The sequence below is a fragment of the Corvus brachyrhynchos genome, unplaced genomic scaffold (genome assembly GCF_000691975.1).
Source record: "Corvus brachyrhynchos isolate BGI_N302 unplaced genomic scaffold, ASM69197v1 scaffold32, whole genome shotgun sequence".
Classification (NCBI taxonomy): domain Eukaryota; kingdom Metazoa; phylum Chordata; class Aves; order Passeriformes; family Corvidae; genus Corvus; species Corvus brachyrhynchos.
This window is the reverse complement of record NW_008237919.1, coordinates 15,983,053-16,006,847: the sequence shown is the minus strand read 5'-3', so window position 1 is coordinate 16,006,847 and position 23,795 is coordinate 15,983,053. Positions and strand designations below refer to the sequence as shown.

Genomic DNA, 23,795 nt, shown 5'->3' with positions numbered 1-23,795 from the left:
GGGGTTTTTTTTGTTCGTTTTTTTTTTGTTGTTGTTTTTTTGGAGGTTTTTTGTTGTTGTTGTTTTAATTTTTGCTTTATTTATTTTTATTTCGTGTATTTTCCTTTTCCCTTTTTAACTTTTGTTTAACTTTTACGCATGTATTTCACCGTGTGTACGCACGTTCTGCCCCGCTGCTGCCGCAAGCGCAGCCCCAGCACCCGGGAGCAGAGGGACTCGTGGATCCTCGCCCGGGAAGCGTCTCCGGACACTGGAGGGGCTCGGGAAGGATCAGCTTGGACCGGGGGAGGGTCTTGCTGGCAGCATTAACAAATCTGGGATGGGAGCAGCGTGGCTCATGTGCTCTCGTTCCCAAGGAACAGGGTGTAAATGCACTAATCCAGGCTGGAAACTGCCCTGTATATGCAGCATGAAGTTTCATTTTCTGCTGTTTCTGTGAGGCGATGTTTTTTTCCGTGACTGATATTCAGGAGCATTGGAGGAAATTGGGGAAGGTTCAGGAGAGTTTCAGCACTTGTGTAATTGAAGCTGATTCTGTTACCCATCTGGGCTATCTCCACATTCATAGTATCAAAAGTTTTTCTGCCAAATTTTTCTATAAATTCAACGTGGAGCTATATATTGGCACTTTAGAACAAGAGTTCACCGGTGTTTCTGGGGACAGTTTGAGTCTGGCAATGCCAGTCTGAAGCTTCCTGCACCTGAAAGTGTCTTGTGCACAGTTTCCACATGGATGTGTGTTTTTGCTATATGTTATGTTATATATAATATATATAATGTAATATATAATCTATAATTTATATATAATTTTTATAAAATATATTTTATAAGCTGGTTCGTACATGATTTTATTATCATACATTTAAATTATGTATTACTGTATACTGCACCTATATTTTATATCTGTGGCTTTGGGGAACCAGCCTAGACCTGACCCCAAGGGCTAAACTGGAGCTGGAGTAATGGTTGGACCTGAGTCAATTCCTTGAAAAGACTGTAAAATAGATATTGTTTATTGCCTTTTCAGGTAGTATTTGTCCCATTAGCCGCATCTGACAGAGGGAAGGACACCTAGGATAGCCCTACAGGGTCAGGCCAGAGAGTCAAACAGTCATTATCCCATTCCTGACAGTTAACATAAATCTAGGGATTGCCTGGGGACTAGGTCAGTGTACATCATGTACCTCTCAAGTACTCTTTGAGCCTTCAGCTATTTTTAGCTCTAGAGACTTTCTAAGGGGGAGTCTGTGTTCAGCAGTGCTCTGTGCATCTCACTGCAAAGTGCAGATTCCTTGGAGTTTGTGGAAGTAGCCACAAGAAGGCCAGGAGTACTCCTAACTGAGGGAAAAGGCTGCGGGTTCAGGTACTGACATCATGAAACCATCACAGGGAAATTGCTCAGTTGAGCTGTGAACCTTTTGCATGTTAAAATCAGCACACCATTGAATGCAAATGAGTAGGAAATAAGGGTGACTAATTTCCAGAGCTCTTAGATTTACTTGCTGATAGATACTATTCAAACTTGAAACAAAGGGTAATTTCTTTGGGCTTGGAAAAAAAGCATGTTCAGGAGAGAAGGGGATTTATTAAGTTATTTATTAATTAGCAGCCTTATATCCATCCAGTGTTCTGAGAGGGATGAGGCTCACACACCACACAACCCAGGTAAGATGCCCTAACCTGAGGAGCTGAGAATGTGCTGGCTTTTGGAAGAAGTGCTGGAGGTCACCCCATGTTCACACTGACTGCTCAGTGTGGTCTGTGCTAAGGCTGGGGGAGCTTCTTCACAGAGCCAGAGCTCTTAATTTTCAGCAAGAAGTTAAACTCTGTGGGAGGCATAGAACTACCTAATGAACTGATGAGAGGATAGTAAACAGACATAACTTCTGGTAACAGAGGAAGCATTGCTGGGGGGTTTTCCTGTCTGACAGAGCTGCACTTACTCGGGCCCAGATCTGTGAAGGATTTATGTAATTTCCACTGAAATGTGCCTGTGTGGATCTGGTCCATTGCAATTATCTAGAATAGGAAAAATTGTAACAAATTCAATGATAGCAGTGTCAAAGCTGCCCAGCTCCCAGACAGAAATGCTGACAAGGATTGCATTAAAGTAGCTGTGAGTGGTTGTAACATGTTAATCCCAGCTCCAACAATACATAGGAACAGAGTTACAGTGCACAGGGACAGTTACAATTCAAGCCCTAAAGCCAAAATCTTTCTCAGGATAGGTTTGAGGTATAGAAGGCCTTCAGTTCTGTGGTTGCTAATATAATGCATTCAGGTTTTAAAATAGCCTTACTTGAATGATTATTATTTACCAGCTGTGGCTGGGGTCGGCGTGTAAAATTTAAAAACAGAAAACATAATCTTGAAACTATCCTTTTGAGCCACAAGGATAAGAAACTTGCTGTAAAACCTTTTGGTCAGAGTCCTATGTCAAATGGACACAGGACTGCCTCAGGCACTTTAAAAAGCCCTGTATGTATGAAAAGCAACCCCATGGAAGTCTGTGTTTTCTTCCCTGAAGGTTCTCAAGCGTTGGAACAGTCTGTCCAGGGCAGTGGTGGGGTCACTGTCCCTGGAGGGATTTAAACGATGTGTAGATGTGGCACTTGGGAACATGGCTTAGTGGTGGCCTTGGCAGTGATTATCTGAGAGGTCTTTTCCAACCTGAATAATTCTGTGATTCAATTCTGTGAACTCCTGAGCCACATTTATAGGTAGCAGGTGATACTTCTGTCTGATGCCTCTGTAGGGTTAATGCTACCTGTGAAGTTAAACCTGCTTCTTACCAGTCAGTATGTCACATATAATTCCCTTAAGAAATGTTATTAATTTTAATATTTCAATGAATAATTAAACAGTGAATTAAATTGTTTCATATTTTATCTTAACATTACTGTCAAATCAAAGTTAAATTTATAATTAAGGCTTGATATTACTGGACATATGGCTTCCTACATAGTATTTTGCATATTTCCTCACTTCCTTTCTTTTTAACCAAGCAGGACTGCAGATGATTCCACTAGCATGTTTGCAGGTGTTTTTGTCTGAGTGATAATTGCTTTCAAATGACTTGGTCCAAGGAAAAGGTGCACAGTTCAGGTCTAACGCTGGGTCTCAGGCTTTTTGACTGACACACCCCTGAGACAGTGGTCTTTGTGGAGCAAATTTCAGCTTACTGAAGATGATGACCTTTTCAAAGTGATTTTTCACGAAATTGCTTGGGAGTATTTAGTAGGCCATAGTTTGAAAATAGCTGTAGTAGGTCATTGTAGCTGCCTTGTAACAATGTACTGTTACAATTTTACTTCACAGAAATGTAGTTGATGTAATGAAAAATCCAGTTCTTGAGCAGCTATTATGACTCCCATGTAGTACTTTACTTCTGGAATATGAAAATACTGTTTTGCTGTTAAAATTCAGGTGTTACTACACCTCAAGACTAACTATTGGAAGTATTTAATATAGAAATTTAATATAGAAATAAATGTGTTGATTGCTAGAAGTTTATTCTATCAAAACAAACTCCTAGTAAGGAGTAAAACTATTGGTAAAGTGAGACAAGTTAAAAACAACAAAACAAAACCCATCATGTCTCTTGTAAAACTAGTTCTGATGCCCTCATTAAAAATTTCTTTCAGACTTTGTGTTGAAAATATGCCAGAGAGATTTATCAGAATTATCTTGGTATTCATCTTACCTGTGATTGCTTTGAAATCTTTGTTGTTTCAGTACAAGGTAGAATCTTACAGTCATGGAATCACTGTTCTATGCCTAACTGCCTTCCAGTTAATGTACTTACAGTAGGAACCAAGGGAAAATAACAAAAACAAAGAAGAAAGCAGGGAGCAGAGGGAACTGCATGAAAATATTTTGGTGGAAATGTGTGGTTTTTTCCTTTCATTCAGACTTTTTCTGGTCTGTAGGTGGCTTCAGCCAGGAAGAACTGCTGAAAATATGGAAGGGCCTTTTCTATTGTATGTGGATGCAGGATAAACCTCTGCTTCAGGTATAGTAACTGGGTTTGTGTTTGCTTGAAGGGGTCCCTCCAAAATACACTCTAAGGACATACTAATTTAGAACAGGGAAAATTATCTTTTTTTTTTCCTTCCCCTGCAGCCTATCTGTGGCACATGCAGGAGAAGAGGTGACTGTAACTCGGTGATCTGAACGTGAGCAGATCATGTTTGGACTCACCTTCTGAGGGGCAGGTGTAGCTGTTTACCTTTCAAAAGGAGAGCTGAAATAGATGCCTCATGAAATGTTGATTTGGTGTAACTAAAGCAGTAACAGCAGGTTGCCCTTAACTGCTATAACATTAGTGCAGATTTCAGTGTGAAAGTTTCCATTTCCTTTTCCTATGTTAGTTCAGTAGCACTTCATCTACTACCAGCTTTGTCTCTACTATGTATTTTGGTCAACTTCTACTAGTTTGTCTCCCTACCTTCAAAAGATACTGGTTTTGGAGTACCAGCTCTCAGTAACCTCAATTTTCAAATCACTTGTCTGCATGAACAAGGTTTATCTCACACATGGCCCAGACAGCTCCACAGAGATGTATATGAGAGCAGTGCCCCATAAGTTTTACATCATTTGTTAATGGGATTCTTCTCCTCTTAATTTAATATTGTCTGCTGTCAAAAAGATGATTTGTGCCGAGATCTGGTGAAATGAACAGGTTTTGATACCCTTGAAACTTCTCTTCCAGCTGACCTAGTCCTAGTGGAAGGATAACTGCAGTCCTAAAGCAGCTGTTGAGAGAATATTTCTCATTCTGAGAGATGTTTCATGAAATTCATACTTCTTGCTGTTTGCTGGTTTTGTGTTTAGTGAGGAGACCAAACTCCAAAACATGCTACACTAACTATATTTATTTACTTTTAGGAGGAACTTGCAGCCAATATCTCACAGCTTATGCACGTGTTTCAGAATACAGAGACTCGTAAGTACTATTTAATTACCTAGTGCTTTGTAAGGTACTTCCCTCTTTGGTGATTCCACTATCACAGTGCCAGAATACAGACAGAGAGATGGGCTGCTGCTTTGGGGTATTTTTCTTTCCTTTTTGTCCAACTGGTGTGTGTGATTGCATTAAAGGAGGTGCAGTTTTTTTCTGGCTGCTGCAGAGGAAGAGTTGTGTCTTTAGTGTGATACAGGTGAGATTTTGCGGGACAGGTAGCAAAGCAAACTTGTCCCCTTACTTTTCCATTCTGTGTAGACTGCTCTGCGTATTTCCTGCTCAAAACCAACCTTGTTTCATGAGCTGTTAAGCCCCTGGTATTCAAAATGCTCATGAAATGGAGTACTCAGTCAATGCCAAAACTTGCATGGGTAGAAATGAGGGCAGAATGGATATTCTCCTTTAACTTGTGCATATATAACACAAAATAGATGCAAATCTGTCCCTGTAACTGTTTTTAAAAGTAGCTGTGTGCCTTTTCTTGTATTGTTCTCAAGTTTAATTGACTCTTGTACCAGTCTCAAGCCTGTCTTCCCGTGGCTCTGTCCCTGTCACTAGGAGAATCCTAGGGAACTGCATCCCTTTCTTGAGATTCTTTCAGGTTAGCAAAATAACCCATTGTGCCAGACATGCAGGTGTTTTTCCTTGCTCCCTTGCAGGACACCTGTTCATCCAGACATTTTGGCAAACAATGAACCGGGAATGGAACGGGATTGACAATCTGCGTCTGGACAAGTACTACATGGTACTTACACATCTCTGGGTGGGGTTTTCTCCTAGAAAACATGTGGTGCTGGTGTGCTGGAAGGCAGCTTTGTCTGCACATGCCTTGGTGTATATTTTAAGAGAAGAGAAGGGATCATCTTCTTGACTCATTGCAAGAGATGTTTGTTTCAAAGGCTTTCACTCACCACTGCGTGAATCTAAAAGCCAGTGCAGTTTATATCTTTATATATATATTAAGTGCTTTCCCTCCTAACTCAGTTATTTTTTTCATTGATTTATATATTGGAATATAAATACTGTCTCAAAGGACACTGTATCAACATTCAGTTATATAGATCAGGCTGTTTAAAGACTCTTCTATAAAAGACTCTGCACCAGAACCCCAACTTTTCACCAGTAAAGTATCCACTGCAGTACATTCAGTTGTCAGAATTCTTTCTATAGGAAACAGAATATTAAAACAAGTACTAAAATCTTAAAAAGCGTACCTTTGTAAAGAACAAAATCCCATTATCTTCTTCTTTGAAAGAAGGTCATTACAGGCACATTCACTCTTGGTTTTTCTTTCCCAATATTAGCAGATACAAGTTATTTCAGTAAGTGAGGTGTTTTGAGCTAGTCGAATGTAGTTACATATCACTGTCTCTTAGTGCAAGTTTTGAGTAAATTAAATTATTATTGTTATCATCTGTCCCATATTGTTGAGCCAGTTTAAGATGTGGCTTTTCTTAGATTAAGGCAGAACCTAATGAAGAAATCAGGGGTGTGAATCAAGAGAAAGCTGTATAGTAGAAATGATCATGGATTTTTCTGTGCTTAGCATATGAAAATAGTTTGTTGCCTTTTTTTGCTTCACAGCACCCTTCTGTTGCATTACATGATAGACAATCTGTTGAAATGTTCATGAGGCACCTTCCACCTTGTGCTTAAGAGGTTTACCAAGAAATCTGTTCCTGTTACAGTCACAGTGACTCCTCTACCTGTTTTCATAAACAAAATGTGTAACAGATTTTGTGCTTTGCAGCTGATGCGTCTGATTTTGAGGCAATCCTTTGAAGTGCTGAAAAGAAATGAATGGGATGAGGGGTAAGCGGATTTCTGAATGTTGTTGCATCATAAACAAGTCACCCAATATACCCGTATTCAAATATATTTTCATTTAATAGATCCTTTTTTTCCATAGATGCTACTGTCATGAAGTCTTAACATTAAGGCTTATTTGTCCTTTATATCACTTACTTTGTTTAGTGACATAGTCAGGTGTTACACTTCATTAAATTGAATACAGTATTTAATGTATTTCATTTTCTGATTTAGCCAGAAGAGCTATCAATGAAATATCACCTGCAGGGAGTGCAGACAGGGGACCTGCATCCCCAAAAATATGGAAAAGGAATTTTTTTCTTTGTTTATGTTGGTTTTCTGATTGGCTCTGACTTTTTTTTTTTAATATTTATTTTACTATGATTAATCATGGCGAGTTCTCTTCTGCTAAGACGGAACGCCTTAATTGTAAACTAGCTTCCTATTTGTTGTAAACATCAGTGGTTTTGGTTGTATTTCTTCCATATTCTATTAAAAGGCAAATAATTGCAGTCATTTGCTCTGTCTAGAGCTCTGTGCCACTTCTAAGCTTGTTGTCTTTAAATCTATGAAGAGATTTAAATCTTTTAATTGAAAGTGCTCGATAACCCAGTGTTAAGGTTATGGTTTCTCTCTCTTACCCTCTGAAATGTGGGATGCACACAGGCATGTTTTTGTGGAAACAGAAAGGAATGCAGAGCTAAAGAACACCCCATCCCTCCTGTTCCACCTTAATTTTGCACTGGGTAAATGCCCTCAGGTTGAAGAGATGAAAATGTTCCTTGACAGGAGCAGAAGGTGTGGGAGGAGGTTTGATAAAGCTGAAGCCCTTCCTCCCACACACATGGTCACCCAAACTGATCTCTGACAAGGTTTCTAATGGCTTTGGCCTCCATCTTGCACTGGAAGGAGGCAGTGTGAGAAGAGAGCATTGTGATTCCTTTATTTGCAGAGTGAGGAAGCTCAAGAACTGCCTTTCCCTCCCCAGGTGGAGCCGAGAAGCTGCCTAGCATGACTTTCTTTCCTCTTGCCTTTTAAAATGCTTTTGAAGAAAGGTGTATTAAAGTAAAACTGAAAGAAGGTTTATGGGTTTTCAATATTTTGAATTCTCTTTGGGACTGGAAATGTTTGTTCTGGGCAAAATTGCAGGAGGTCCCAAAGAACGCCAGGGGAGAAAGCTTGGAATATACAAAACTTCACTCTCCTGAAAGATAGCAATGATAGGCCTCAGGATAAAAAAAAAAGGAAAAAAATTCAAATTGGATAGTTGTCCATAACAGTAAAGAAGTGGAGTTTGTTTTCAAGACGAGTTTGTTTCCAAGGCAGATAAGACATGAGCAATTGAATATGAATATCTTGTTCTTTTTTTTCCCCTTTATTATTTTTTTCAGTCTAGTTGAACCATTGCTGCAGCTATTAATGAAAGAAGTTATGGACCCAGACAGCAATTCTCCCACTGGGATAAAGTTCCATTTCATTGATATCTATCTGGATGAATTGGCTAAAGTTGGTGCAAAGGAGGTTAGAAAATACTTTGTCATTTTCTTCCTGATTGATGTTAACTGTGGCATGGAGCATCTTAGAAGAAATGTAATTTTTAGATTATGCAATTTTTAATTGTTCTAAATGTAGCATAACAACACTGAGTAAGCCTGAAGAAAGTGACTTACTGCAAGTTACACTTTTACTTTTATTCATGTCTTTGACAGTGAGAATATTGTAGTTTCTCTGAAGTTCCTGAGTACTGCTATGCTGCTCCAAATTGAGGTTGGAAAAATAGTGATAGAAAAGTTAGACCATTTCTCATTTGTTTGTTTCAGAAGGGACTCAGTGTAATTTCCCTTGTGTGAACTTGTTTTTCAGTCTTTGCTTTTGCAAAGGCTGACATAAAGCCTGCTCTTGGCTCGTTATGTAACACCTAAATAGAGAAGGAAAGTGAGCTTTCACCATTGTCTAATATTTGCTTATTGTTGTCTGTGCATTGTGCAGTTTACCCTGCATATCCAGATGTTTGTTTTGCTGGTGACATCTGTCTTGCCCTGCTGTGTTTTGCTGTGACAGTTAATTTGTGACTCTAATTTTGGCTGCTGTTCCAGTGGTGCAGAGTTTTGCAGCAGCAAAGCCAAAGTGCATTCCTCCTGTCCCTGCACCCTTCTTGCTGCCCCACGCTTGTCCCAGGCTCCTCCTCAGTTACTTCCTTTTGTCTCTGGCTTCTGATACTTCTCCTTGCAATGGACAAAGCTGTTAGCAGTTTTCCATTCCTGTTCCTTCCAGTCAGTATTCAAACCAATCCTGCCTGCAGTTTTGTGGTTATGGATTGTGGAGCAAGACAGAGATGTCTGCACCAGAGAAGTGCCAGAGCTTGGTGCCCAAATCATTTCTGCAGCTCCACAGTCATACAACTGTAGCTAAGCCACTCACTGGAAGCCTGGAGAGGGGAGTGAGTCCCCCAGACTATTTGCAATCACTGATGATGCTCATAAATTGAATTTTGAAGGGAAGGATCTTGATCTTTAGCTCTATTGTAGCTGACAGTGTTTTGGTGCAAGCAGCCCAGTTAAGAGAAACCCAAATCTTACTCTTGTCTGCTACAGACCTTCTTTGGGAAAGTAAACAAAATTGTTTTAAGTTTTCTCTGCCTCCTGTTTCCATATCTAAAGTAAGAAGCCTTGTTGTATTTCTGTACGCAGCAGAAAAAAGTCTGCAAGGCAGTCAGTGTTTTTATAATACTTCCAGGGAAATCTGGAAGTTGGTGGTAGCAGTGGTAACAAAAAGGCCCTGGATACCTCTGCCAGTTGGAATTAGATAATATGCTGAAAGACTGTTAAAGAAGATTCCTGTACAAACACCAATATTCATGGAATTTCAGTGTACACATACAGTATTTTCTGTACTCACAGGATTTTTCTTTCTAATCAAACAGCTCACAGCAGACCAGAATCTCAAGTTTATCGAACCTTTCTGCAAAATTGCTGCCAAATCAAAAGAGTAAGTTCAATGACAGGATAAATACATTTTAAGAATTAAGAAACTCTGAATATGGTAACAAATGGATCAAAGAGTCATAATTTCAGAATGTAGAAAAAGAAGGGTATTTTACCAGCAATGTTCACAGTCATTTGAAGCTAACTTGTGTTTATCAAAGCTATAGATAGTCTGCATGGATTTATAAGAACTATATCAACCTCTGTTGATTAATTTGTCCAGTTATTTTAATTTTTTAATGCATAGAGCAGCTGAGCTGGTTGGCTTCTTTGCAGTGTAATATAGGTCAGCATACAAACAGTGAAATTTAAGAGGGGCACATTAGCAGGACACTGCTTGGATTAAAGGACTTCTGTTTAGGGAGTAACAGGTTCACTTCCATCATCTGAAGAGCGTGGTGTTCTTCCACGTTCTTTCTTACCCATTTTCCCTCCAAGTCCCCCTTTTTTAATGTGAGAGGCAGGGGTGTTTATGGTCTGCCTTTGGGCTCACCCTGCTCTCCTGTGACACAGTCGCTGCGTGCTCCATGCTGTGGCCACCGGCATCTTTGAGATGATCATGGATCAGTCCCCCTTTGCCATCGAAGACCTGATGAAAGAGCTGGGTACCCACAGTGATGAAGAGGATGCTTCTGAAGAAGGCAGAGAGGAAAATGAAGAGGTGCTTAAAACCAAAGGTGAGGAGAAAGCTCTAAATTGCCCTGGTAAGAGTTGCCAAGATGGAAAAATTTGTTTCCTGAAAATACTGCTCTGAACCAATCAAACACATGCTCAGGGTGTTTTGAGGATAATTGTGTTTTCCCATCTTCCCTTCAGATGTGCTTAATAAAGTTTGTTCTTTTGGAGTCACTATCTCAAATAAACCATTAATATTCAGTCTTTTTTCTACAATAGCAGACAGATGTCTGTCAAGAAAATCAGCACAGAGCTCTGAAAAAACAGAGGATATCAATGAAAATTCTGATGATGGGATCGGGACTGTTCTTCAGGTTTGTGGCTTACTTACTCTGTTATTGTTACTTCTTTTTCCCCCTTCCTTTCAAGAGGTGCCGAAGTAAAGGGTGTTGAAGGATAGACAGGTTACAAAATTTCAATCTCCTTTTGATTTAATGTAAGGTGGTATTTATGTAACGTGTATTCTGTGAGTGGTAGTAAAATAAATCCATTTCTAAATTCTAAATTCCTCTTTCCTCTCTCCTGTATCTTCTGTTTTCTGCTCCTTCCTTCCTGTTTCAATAATTTAAAAATGTGTGTGCTAAAAGCCAAGTCAGTTTGGGTGGGTGGGGAAGCAATCAGCCTAAGTTTCATTGAAAATGGATGATGGGATTGATGCCATGAAGATTTTTGCCTTTTCTTTTATACCCCTGTTATGCCTTTTTACAACTTCTGTACTCCTAGTGCTTTTTGCCTCCATTCTTGGACTTGTTTGTCAAGCTGAGAGACTCAACATTTTAGAAGCGTCGTATCCAGGGATCAGTGTGCCCCAGACCCCAAGGTCCTCTCCAGAACACATTCTGTAAACCAAGAGAGAACCATCCAGGGGAAGGTTCCTTGGGGAGGGGGGCTCCCTTGAGCCTCTCATTGGGGAATCTTTGATAGATGTGCTAATTAGTAAAACCCATAATGTTATACCCAATCATTTGGGGCATATTTGGCGGGGTGCATTTCAATCCATATGACCTGGACGTAGTGCACCTAAGGATTCTTAAAAATAAATACCAAGGTAAAATCCCTTTTCCCCTTCTAACCGTGTATGACTCTTGATTTTAAGACCAGGAAAAGGCATCAGGATACATAGGAGAGAGGATAATATGTTACAATTTGGGTTTTCTAGACCCAGGGCCAGTGCAGTGTAGTGATTTTGACAGATCCTCCCATCAAACACACATGCAGGTGGATACACTTCATGCATCTGTGGCTTTTAAGCAAGAATTAGGACATGACACACTTTAAATCTGATATTTAGCTAAATATTTATGGAAGTTTTGAAGTGGGTTGGCTTCTCTCTTGAGTAAGAATTAAGGTTGGGAACGTTTGAGAAAGTGATACCAAGTTCAGCTGTTCTGTTAATGAAGCAGCCATCTGTACAAATCAGTGTGTGAAGGGGGCGTAAATTTCAACAGAGGAAAACATTTGGGGTTTAAAGGAAGTGTCTGTTTCAAGATGTGTATCTTTACAATTTACCTATTGAGCTTAATACTTGATGTACTGGCAACACGAGTTGCACTGAGTTATCTTGCATGGATAAACTAAGAAAAGCTGCGTTGTACTTCCCCCCAACAGTTTGATTACAAGGCTGTTGCTGACAAAATCTTCGAATTTGCAAGCAGGAAAAATACACCTTCCCTGAACAGAAAGCGTCTGTACAAGCTGGTCAAAAAGTGAGTTCTCCTGAAGTTCACCTTTTCCTGAACAACTTCCATTTGCTTTCTGTCCAGCCTCTCTTGTCCTGGTGATGGTGTCATGCTGTTCCTCACTGGTACCAGACAACTGCAGCCAGTTGGGGTTTATCTGCAGAGGTTTATCTGCACAGGGTGGGTTTGTTCTGCAGGATGTGACATCAGGTTGTGTGTGACACAAGGAACAGATGCAGGAAAAATGTTGAACTGCTGTTTTCTCAATCCTTTCAGTGATTTGGTTTGAGTTTGGGGGTTTCTGAGGCAGATCTCTTCTGGAGTGAGCTCTCTGTAACTTCCTATGCAAAATATGTTGTTCCTATTTTGACAAAACCATAGTAAGTGCAGTAGTGCTGTTCTGCTAGTGTTATTATCAGTACTAAATGAGTAATAATGTTTTGGTTTTTCTTTTCTCCCTTCCTCTCCCCTCCAGGTTCCAGGACTTAGCAGAAGGTAAGGACTGAGCACCAGACAGAGACAGCAGTTATTTTCCATTAAATGATATATAATGCTCCCATACGATATGTACTGGAATTTTTTTTCTCTTTTTTAATGTCTATTTCAAGAATATTGTATTGGGAGTTTTGTGGGTTTTTTAAAGCTCATTAAGACACATTACATGGTTTTGGTGAGAAGGCCAAATTCCTTTCACAATTTGAGCAACCCTGTACTTTGTCCTGAAATAAAAGATGATTATTTTTGCTTAAACAAATAGGAATCAGTCATATGTTTTTCTTTAAGGTTGGGTGGGGAAAAAGGAGTTGTTTTTTCTTTCTGTGGGAGTTACACTGTATATGAACAGTTCATATAACTGTTCATAGAAGTAGGACTCGCAGTTTTCTGATACCTTATCCTTTCTCAACAGGAATCTTCCCCCAAGATATTCCTGAAGATGTTTCTACAGATGAAGACGATGATGAATTCGGCAGGCGAAAGCGAAAGAAAAAAGCTGTCAAGCCTTGGCAGCAAAATGAGCTGGAAAAAGTAAAAGGTAAGGCAAGATCAACCTTTGGAAAAGAGACAATTTGCAGTGACTTGTGCAGTTTGGCCAAGTGTCAGATACCAGCTGTTCTGAGGATGGCAACACTGTTGTTCAGGATGTGCTGATTTGTAGCCTGTTGTGATGAGGGTTAAATGTGAAATTAAGTTCTCTTTGAAAGTGGGGGGAGTTCTCTTACCAATTCTGAGGCAAGCATCACCTCAAAAATTTCAGTCAAAAGCAGAACTGGAAGCAGGTGTTTGCATCGCTCCTTTGAGCAGGTGAATTTACTGTAGGAAAGCAGAAACATGTCAGTCTTAAAACAGGATGAGTGTTGAAATATAAGAATTTGGGGATGCGGGATGCTGGAATACTGAACCCCTGAGTTGCCCTTCTGATGGGCTTAACAGGTGGGTAATAACTCTTTCTAGGGATGTTGCTATGAAAAATAAGGTTGCCACAGGGAATGGTTTAGATCTTAGCTGTGACAAGGCAAAATTAGCAAAGTATTAATTAGGCCAGACATCAGCAGACTGCAGTGTCCTGAGCAGCTGTAACAGTGAAACTGTTGTGCAGGCTGATAACAGGAAAATGGTACACCTATTTTAAAAGAAAAGAACAAAAAAAAAATAGAGTTCAGTTGTTTTAAGTACCTTTGTGTTTCACATCTGTGTTATGGCATTCTTTTTGTGATGGATTTAGAGGATAAAGAAGAGCTTTCAAGTGTGAAGGTGTCATCAGTTTCCCAGAGGAAGAGGAAAAAACGGAAGAAGAGGGACAGCCCAAGTGCTGATTCTGGAACAGCTGATGGAAATTGTGAGGAGGGAAAAGCTGAAACATCTGGATCTGATGCTTCTAGCCAGGAAAAGGTGCCAGAAAATAACAAGGAGAGGAAGAAAAAGAAATTGCTAGTAAATGAGACCAGTGAGACCACAAATGTAGCAACTGACACCAGAGAAAATCACAGTATCTCTGCGCAGAACAGTCTGACTGACGCAGAGCAGAGTAAAAAGAGTCATTTGAAGAACGTGAATCCAAAAGTGCAGAATGTTCCTGCAAAACCAGCATGTCAGAATGGACCAGCCAGTGCCAGTGCAGCAGAGGATGTCAACCCATCTGTCATGCCATCACCTCCTAAGGCTATGAAAAAGAAGCAGAAAGCAGGGGCTGTCCTGGTAAATGGGGAACCCCCTGTGCAGCAAACTGACCTGAAACCCAACAAGGAAGGTGTGCTGGGGACCCTGCCAAGAAGGGCAGGGTCTGAATCTCTGCCCTCCAGAAAGGTCGCAGTGAAGACAAAGACAAAGTTAGGTGGTTTGGAAGGGATGAAAGTCTCCAGTCAGAATGCAGCAGCCCTGAAAAAGAAGAGAAAAGTGAAAGAGGTGCTAAACTCAGTCGAAGCCAATGGAGTTCTGGAGACTGCATGCAAGAAAAGCAGGAAGGTGGTATGTACATCTCATTCTTTTCTCTGCCTGCTTCAGGAACTGCCAGGCTCATTTTCAAATTTGGCTTTAGCTTTCTGAGCATGGGGCTGCATGGGCTGCATGCTGATGTCATCATGCATTGCCACCAAAAAGAACTTGATTCCCCAGAAATCCACACACTGCTACAGTGTCACACCCTGCTGTACAATGACACTAAATCCTGTGCCAGCTTCTCAGCTGGAAGAACCCATCTAGCTGAAAAATGGGATGTTACGGGCAAGATGGGGTTGTCTTTCTTTGTCTTTCTTTTTTTTCTTTAGTCCCTGCGTTAATTATTCTTTTGCATTGGGTCTCTGGTTGAGCTTTACAGCATGCTTACAAAGGGCATCATATTTTGACAAGACAATGAGAAATGGGAAGATGGAGCATCCCCTCTGCAGCAGCAGCACATAGATTAGGATAAGCTCCTTGTAAAATTGCCCACAGCATTCCAGGAGTGGCTTCTTTTGCTCACTCACTGCTCCATCTTAAACAAACTGATAGGGCTGTCAGGGGAAAGTATTTGGGGAAAGAGAATAGGCATTGGAATAGAGAATATGACCCTGTGACCTTTAATGTCATCAGTGGCTATGTAATCACATTTATGAATGATCCAGTTTTTTATAAAGACAGTACTGTGTTTTTTTTGCTAGGAAGGTCTGCTTGTAGTCATCTTCTTCAAAAATGTATGTCTTGCAGTTTGGGAACAACCTATTTATTCCCCACCATCTCCCACCCCCATTTTCTTTTTGGCAATAAGTAGAACAGGGTTGATTTTTCTCAGTGATGCGAGTGTCAAAAAGCACTTTGCACTGTGTAATTTTGATAGTGTGGCTAAGAGAGAGAGTGCAGAGGTTCTTCCCTCTCCAGCCACTGAAATGATTTTTAACTGCTCATTTCCCATGTGCATATTCACCCTTCCCATGTGCATATTCACCCTAACACATTCAGGGGTTTACTTACATTCTTGGAAGTCTTGCTGACAATCTCACTTTGGTGGAAAAAAAATTCATAAAGCACAAATGAGATTATGAGCACATAAAAGAGTTAAAAGTGCATGTTATGAGCCTATGAGCTCACCTCTGTTTGACTTAAGTTTAAAACTCTAGAATTAGTTAAGTAGTGCAATATAGTATATGAAGATATAACTATTCAGTCCTTCATAGGAGAAAAAATTCATATTGGAACTTTGCTTAAATAACAATAAAATAACTGACATTTTCTGGTTTTTGATGATAAACTCCTGAGAGGGACTATTCAGACTGCATTTCTCTCACTGCAGGGCTTTCCAAGTAGGAACCATTGACTTTGTCTCCTGTTGTCTCAATATTCCGTATCTCACACCTGGTTTTTCTTTATCTATAAAAGTTTAGTTTCTAAGAAAATATGATTATGACACCCCCATCTCTTTCTTTAAGACTTTGCTGTAACTGACCAACAGGTTCCAAGACCTGTGATAGATTAAAGATAAGATGTTCCTGCAGACTTCATGGAAATGAGTTGTTGGCACAAATCAGTGTAAGGCACTGGGGGAAAGGCAGCAGCACAGCCCCAGCACCGGCTTGTTGACTGTCAGGGCATGGGCTAGTGGGTCACTCTTCACATGTAGAATTCCAAAGAAATTATGGCATTTGCTTTTAATTGCCCAGTTCACATAGTTGTGTGTGTGCTGAAAGGGAGGAGAGGGATGGAGACAAGGAAAGATACATGGAAGCTGAGTCAGGAGGAGAGGGAGAATACTGATGAAAGAAAGAAGAGGGCAGGGTAAAGCTAAAATGCGTAAATGCGGAGGAAGTTAAGCTTTGCTAATTTTGTTTTCGTTGCTTGAGAAATAACATGTTGTTTTATTTCCTGATTTTAATTATATAATCCTGGCCCTGTGCCCAGAAATAAGGGGCATGTTTTGATTCTTGATTTCAAGGACAACACACACCTCCAGAGAAATAGCTTCAAATGTTCAGAGGAAAGAGGAGGAGAAGGGGAAAAAAGCTGACAAGATCAGCATTATTTCAGAGATGTCTCCACAATTCAGAAAGCTAAAAGTCTTGTGGGTTTTCCCTTTATTTAAAGCACAAGTGATTTTCAAATCAAAAGAGGCCATATCCTCTGGACATTTTCCACAGCTTTCAGTGAATTCCTTCGGAATTCCGTGTCTGTTGGTTGATGAGAAGCATAGCTGAACTTCCCCTCACCACAGTCCACAGGTATCTGACTAGTCCACAGACAGCAGGTTAGAAACCTCTGCCAGTGCAGGTCCTAAGAATTGCCTTGTGCTGGAGACAAGAATTGCTTTAAATCCCATAAAAGTATGAATTTCAGGCAGCAAACCAGTAGCACTACACAACAGCTGGATTTCTGATAATATAGTCACATTTTTTTCTTCAAGCTCTCCATCTTAGCCCAAAGTTGTGTTTGTTCATTAGTTATTTATCTTATTCATCCAGAAGTACCACGGAAGAGTTTTTGCTTATGGTGAAGGGAAAAAAAGATCACTTGTGCGCTGGAGAGCTGGATCAATTGTGAAGTATCCTCATGCACATGGAGAAAATGTGTTTGTTTGCACTCTGATGGGCTTGGCAAATCCATTGCAAATTCTTCCTTTTGTGCTTTGCAATGACTTCCCTATTTCTGTGCAGAGCTTGCCTTAAACTTCTGCTTTCACTCATGCTAATTGCAAAATTACCTGCTGAGAGTTAAATATGATGATTAGCTGATGTGAGTGTGTGGTCAGCACTGATCCCTGCACCAGGTATTAGTTAACTACAGTACTTTGTACTGAAGCATTTTTCCCTTTCCCTCCTCAGGAAAGCAGTGCTGCTCTGTCACCATTAAAGAAAAAGAAAGTGAAACCAGCAAGTGATTTTGTAAAATTTGAAAAATCAACTGTACCAAAGGCAGTGTTCTTCAGGAAAGCCAGAAGCGCCATCTCTTCCACCAGGACATCCATGCAGGTAAGGTGATCTCACAAAGGGCAGCTGAGTCTGGGGACAGATGTCTTCCCAAGCAAGCTCCCCAGCTTGCGACCTCACTCGTGCTGTCTTTTCCACTCTGTGTTAGTCTCCTAAAATGAGCAGATAAAACTGGAAATGCTGAGGCATTTCCCTGTAGACAGAGTCAAACACAGCTTCAGAGTTTCAGAAAATGAGTTGTAGATGTCTCTGAAATCTCTTCTTCCTTCCCCTCTGCTTTCAACCTTCTTGTTGAACACACACCATTCTGAATCTGCTCATTTCACAAGAAAGCAAAAGCATAAACTGATTTTCAGTCTTGCAAAGGGGCTTTGAGCCTCCATTTCTTCTCATTTATGGAGAGTGGCAACAGTACAGGGCTTCAAAAGACTGCTGCCTTCTCTAGACCTTTTTAACATCGAAAGCTTTTCAAGTCCTCTTAGTTTGAGGCCTGAGTGCAGTGGGGCCAGTCTGTTTAACACACAAATATCTTCTTGTTTGTTGCTGAATTACATAATGACATTAAGGAGAGTATGTGATTTCTGCACAAATGGAATATGTTTGCTTTTGGCTAGAAAAACAGTGCTGTCTTAGCAAGGGTCAGTGCCACAGGATTGGGGCAGTTCTAAACCAAGTGAAGGAAGCAGGTTGCTTTACATCAGTGGGGTGCAGGTGAAAGAACCCACAGCATTGCCTCAGAAGTCTTATTTTATTTCATGTGTTTATTTTGCTTTATAGCTGAACAAGCTGCAGTCGCCCAGCTCCAAAAAAGTCACGTTTGGCTTGAATAAAAACATGACTGCAGGTGAGTCTGACATGTGTGTGTGTGTCCACAGTCTCTCTGGTAGCTGTACATACTCACACACCTGTAGAACACCTCTAGAACAGGATGATTCTGATCCTTTTTTGTCTCAATATTTGTATTTCGTTTACAAACTCTCCTCAAGTTCCTTTCCAGAGGAGATGGTAAAGTTCAGGCCATTCAGCCCTGCAGCTAGACTTGAGCAGTTCCAGGGTGCTGGATTAGTGACCTGCAGAAGGAGCCTCATGGATGGAACACTGCAGCAGGGTGATGGACTTGCCTTCCTGAGTTGCCTCTTTGCAGGGCTCCTCTGAGGGAAACACGTGCACTTCACAGTCATCATTGCTCACTTCTGTTTCCCAAGGCAAAGGTGCTGACATGCTGATAAAATCAGACTTTGTAGTAGCAAAGTTTGCTTTTTATCTTGGCTGCCTGTGGTTTATTAATGGTTATGAGTAGATAAATGTCACTTCCCTTCTGTAAGCAGACAGTGTTTTCCCTGTTAAATAAATGTCTTGCTCCATAGCACAGAATTATATTCCATGTATTCATTTAGGTATTTTTTAACTCTCTGAGGTGTGCAGTAGGTCAAGTTCAAATTGAGAACAGTGTATTTAGGTAAATGTCTTCATGTTAATATAACACAGGTGAACAAAATGAAAAACAAATGCCTGCCTCCCTGCTGGCTGAAGGGATGGCCAGGAGACTCTGGAGCTGTTCAGCAGTCAGAGCAGAGACACTTCTTACCCACTGTGATCTTTTAAACTCCAGTGTGGTGTTCTTCAGGATAGCTGGAGCACTTGTGTCTGAGGAAAAGGCCCAGAGTCTCTGGTGGTCTGTGGAACCATCGGGAGGATTCTCAGTGGGTTGCAGCAGACCCTGTTCCCCAAGGGACTCTGCTGAGAGATGTGCTTCACCACCATCTGTTTTCTCTGCCAAGTTCTTAGGCTTCTGATGCTTGCTGGGCTTGAGGATCTAACTCAGGCTTCCAGGGCTGGGAAATTCCACAGTTGATTGATAGGCCCAGTTATTCCAGGGGTTGCATTTCTTTTAACTTGTTGGCTTGTTTTTCAACAGAATTTAAAAAGACTGACAAAAGTATATTAGTGAGCCCAGAAGGACCCTCCCGTGTGGCTTTCAATCCTGAACAGAAACCTCGTCATGGGGTGCTGAAGTCACCCACAGTGACCCCAGCAAAAGAGCCCCAAATGAAGAGACCATTTACTATGTCAGCTAAGAAGAGACCAACTGCTGTGGACTTCTTTTAAACCAACAAGTGTGGCCTACTTTTGTACAGGACATTTTGCTAACCTAGAATGTTCTCTGGAGGTATTTTGAACTTCTTTATTTTTTTAAGTTAATACAAATTGTATATACAAAATTCTGATTATGACCTGGGTCATTGCTATTTTGAAACCACTTCAGCTCTACCTTGAAATACTTGTTTTGTCTATTTACAGAAAAGAAACAAAATCCAATCTCTGCTCAGGTTTGGTCTACAAAAAGTATGGTCTCTGCCCATGTCATTCCCAAGAGACTTGTCCATTTAATTAAGGAATGTTCAGGGTTTGATTGTTCCAGTGATTTTTTTTTTTTTGAGCCAGTGTAGGACAACTTGCACTTCATGCTGTCAAACTGTCTTTCATTGGACAGAATTTAAATTGGAAAAAGGCAATGCAGGTTTTAAGCCTACTTGTTCGTGTATTTTAAAATTCTGTCTGTCATTTTTCATGTGTCACCCCTGGCATCCTGTTAATTCTTCTGGAAATAATGATTACCTCATGTCTCTGTTTGATAACAGCTGGACTTGGGCAGCTTTGCAGCTAGCAAGCGAGCTTTCCCTGGGATAAGAAACCCTTAGCTGTTGCTCAAGTGGTCACTGGTGCAAATAAACCTTCACAGCAGGTTGCCTGCTGAGTTGGGAACAGGTCACCACATTACTTGCAGTAACACAAGTGCCAAAGCTGGCTTGAGCCTGTCACATTTTGAGCTGACTCCTTCTCTTCACTGAACTGAAATTCATGCTCTTGCGCAGGAGAAATCTTTGGTATTTCCAGGTCTTGCCCCAGCCTCCACTGCTGCCTTTCCTGAAGGTCTGACAAGACTCCTGGTTTTCTGATTTAGCAGCTGGTGTCACCACATTGTGCCAGAACTCAGCTCTCATTCAGTGCATGAACCTCTGACTGAACTGAAGTGAGCTAGATGGGTATAGTGCATCTCTGGGTAGGACACACATCTCCCTGAGAGCTTTGGTGCCTCTCAGTACAGGGTGAATGAAACTTTACAGCCCAGGCAGCTTGGTTTTGGTTTTGATGTAGAATCAGATGTCCACTTGGCATTTCTCTGAGTTCAGTTTTTATTTGGATATTTTATCACTACTCTGCATGTTTTGTTTTTAATTTGCTTATTTGGTAAAGATTGAGGTGCATTGCTGCAAGTGATCATTTATGTATTCTGAAGGGGAACAGTGAGGAGGGGGAGAGCAAATTAAATTAAAACCTTTTTTGATACAATTGGAAGATTTGAAATCTTTCTTTGGAAATTTTCCTTACATGAATGAGGCAAAGACTTTGCAGCAGCTCTCTACATTAGAACTCAGCTTGGAAGCAGAGCCTGGTGCCAGAGCAAAGCTTTTCATGAAGCTTCACACCAGTTATTTCTGTGATCCTGTAAGAGAGAGAGTGAACCTGCTTCATTACCTTGTCGTAGGATAACTGGATTATCAGTTAAATAAACTGATAAATGTTTATTTACCTACTTCAGCCAACAGAATTACATTTTGTGACCTTTTGCATACTTTAATGCTGTTTTTTACTAGTCCTCGATGTTGACTGTCCTCTGCCAGATTACTCCTCATAAGCAACTGTATCAAAACTGTTCTTTTGTAGCTCATCTACAATTGCTTCAAAATACTGGGGTCCTGCTGGTTGGTCTCAGCTACTCAATTGTAATCTGTCCCAGCTCTCGCACTAAGTTTGTGGCAGTCCACGGTTTGTGGTACTGCCAGAAATTAATTTTGCTCTTGTCTTTTCTCATTTACAGTGAAGGACTGAATTTAATTTGGTTTTGGTATTGGTGTAGGCTGTATCGGTCTCTGTGATCAATAAAGAACTCTGGAGAATACATTGATAAATTAATTATACTTGTTTATGCAAGTATTGTTCACTATGTGTTAAAAAGCTCATTGTATATTAGCATAATGGATTTTGTTGAGAAGATGATGGTAAGTAGGGTGTGACAGCCTGTTCAACATGTTGTACTGTTACTTTGTCCTGTGGGTGAAAAGTCTCCTGTGGAATATGCATAAAACCATTTGTATGTGCATGGTTGTTACTGCCTCAGGTTGCAGATGCCACATTCCTCCAAGGATAGAGATGCAAACAGTCACTCGGTGGATCTGGTATGCACAGAAAAATTCAGGATCAAGACACATTGGGGTTTGGTTTGGTTTGAATACATATAACTTATTATGGAAAGGTATTGGCTGTCTGGATCTGTTTCTGTTGATTGTAGATCCACTGAACCTATTGCTTGTCCAAATATTTTGTTGCCCACAGTGTTAAATGGAGAGGGCAGAAATGGCAGTCAGGTTTTTATCTAAAGTTTTATTGATGTGATTGCTTGTTGCAAGGCATCCATAATCCATCTGTGCCATGGAAATGGTGCAATGTTTTGTAAATATACCTATGAGGTGGGTATTGTCTGAAATTTCATTCAGGACAACTTTACAAACAAAACCCAACCACTGTCAATGCAGTTTATTCAGCATTGTTGGGTTACATTTGAATACATTACCCAGATTATTTGGATGGTGACAATTCCAACAAACATTGAAGACAAAAAAAGAAATGTAGCATGCAGTATCCATTGCACAGATACAATAGTGCTGTGAGGAGAGATGTATTGGTAAGAAAAGAGAAAGGAAAACTCATCTGACCTGTTTGATGTCACTTCATAGGTTTTTTTTCAGTGTTATTCCAGCTCCCCAGCTGCCAGCCATGCTCTGAGTCAAAAGTAACATGGCCTCACTTTTAAAGGATGGTGTATTTTAATGATTGTCTCTGCATTTTTGTTACAAATCTGAACAACTCTGTATTTGTCAAGCTCTAATAGTTTATAATTCTTCATAGCTTCAAGAGAACTCAAAAGCACAAAATTAATTCAGCAAGGCAAAAAGTTGAAATTCTATTTCAATTATTGGATATGCAAGATCTCTTACAGTTTGTCAAAGCTGTGTGACTTGGAAAGCATCCAGCGCCCTTTGTCATGAATTACCTGCATTGAGATCTCATTAGAGGCAGGAAAAAAAAGTATCATGTTATGTTCCTCTGCAAGAGCATTGTTAATACAAATAACAGTGTCTAAGCATTGTATCATTTAATCTAGTCCAATAAACCATATTTTTTGTGGACATTGTATATTGGGTAAATCTGTGAATTTCAGAAATTTGGAGAGGGTAACATCTGGGGGGCCACTTGAAAGCACAAAGGAAGTTTTTCTTGCTGGTGTACACCTGCTATCTGTCTTTTATTTAACAGTATAAAGAGCCCAAACTGATCAAAGCTCAGACACCTTTGGAGTAGGCTTGGGACGGGATGAAGCTGTTCATACACCTTGAACTTCTTCCCTTTGTAACTGGGTCAGAGACAGCAGCATCTAAAAGATTGCTCAGGAGAAACTAGCAGATCACACACTGTCACTGCTTGGTGATGAAAATTGGTAACTGAAGTGATAATGTGGCAAGAAGTGCACTGGAGAGAGCCAGGATAAGTGAGAGATGGACACTTTGAAAGCTGCTGGCCTGATTGTTACCAGCAGCACATCCAAAAGAGCTCTGCACATAGAGAAATCCTGCACGGGGTGCTACATCCCCACCTCCGGTAGTGGGAGGCCCTGCACCTGCTCAGGATCAATTAAAATTAATCAAGGTGTCTTGATAGGCGCAGAATTTTCAGGAATGCAAAAGTAATTATTCAGACAAAGAAAACTGATCTATCCCTACTAGTAAAGTTAAACCAGTTTACCTGAATCCTCAGGTAAGGCAAGAACAGATTTCCTTCAGAGAAAAGTTGTGTGAAGGAGGTTGGCCCAGAGCCTGTGCAGCATCCTGAGGGGGTGACACAGGGTGGCTTCAGTATGGATACATTAATAAAAGATGCTGCTTTTCCAACCAGGCTCACCTGTGCCTGGTCCATCTCGGGAGCCAGATGGGGCCAGGGAAAGCAGCAGAGATCTGAAATTCTGAAACTGAAACAGCTGCAGTCTGTGGCCAAGTCTGTGTCCCTGGGCAAGCCATTCAAGAGCCCCGGGGCCAAGGCAGAGCCCTGAGGGATACCCCTTGTCCCCAGCCTGCAGCTGGACATGGAGCCAGTGCCCAGAACTCCCTGGCTGTGTCCATCTGGCCAGTGGCTCGTGCCCCAAATAGCCCAGCCTCCAAAGCCAGGGCTCTGC

At 40.8% G+C, this 23,795-nt stretch overlaps 1 protein-coding gene across 1 annotated transcript; it reads left to right on the top strand.

The window, feature by feature from the left end:
- Positions 1-935: 935 nt before the first annotated feature.
- On the top strand, positions 936-22,762 carry RRP1B (ribosomal RNA processing 1B). The gene is made up of 16 exons (XM_017733306.1): positions 936-1,665; positions 3,930-4,012; positions 4,888-4,945; positions 5,623-5,708; positions 6,714-6,775; positions 8,164-8,293; positions 9,696-9,760; positions 10,270-10,433; positions 10,651-10,745; positions 12,040-12,137; positions 12,586-12,605; positions 13,018-13,143; positions 13,834-14,576; positions 17,399-17,545; positions 18,281-18,347; positions 19,422-22,762. Exons 1-16 carry the CDS (start codon positions 1,563-1,565, stop codon positions 19,610-19,612), a joined length of 2,238 nt encoding a protein of 745 aa, XP_017588795.1. The 5' UTR covers positions 936-1,562; the 3' UTR covers positions 19,613-22,762.
- Positions 22,763-23,795: the final 1,033 nt, after the last annotated feature.

Bases quoted from the DNA above. Each gene is read 5' to 3' on its own strand.
- RRP1B (XM_017733306.1), top strand. From the start codon at position 1,563: ATGTTCAGGAGAGAAGGGGATTTATTAAGTTATTTATTAATTAGCAGC. The intron at 12,138-12,585 runs GTGAGTTCTCCT...TCTCCCCTCCAG, and splicing joins CTGTACAAGCTGGTCAAAAA to GTTCCAGGACTTAGCAGAAG. The intron at 17,546-18,280 runs GTAAGGTGATCT...TTTGCTTTATAG, and splicing joins CCACCAGGACATCCATGCAG to CTGAACAAGCTGCAGTCGCC.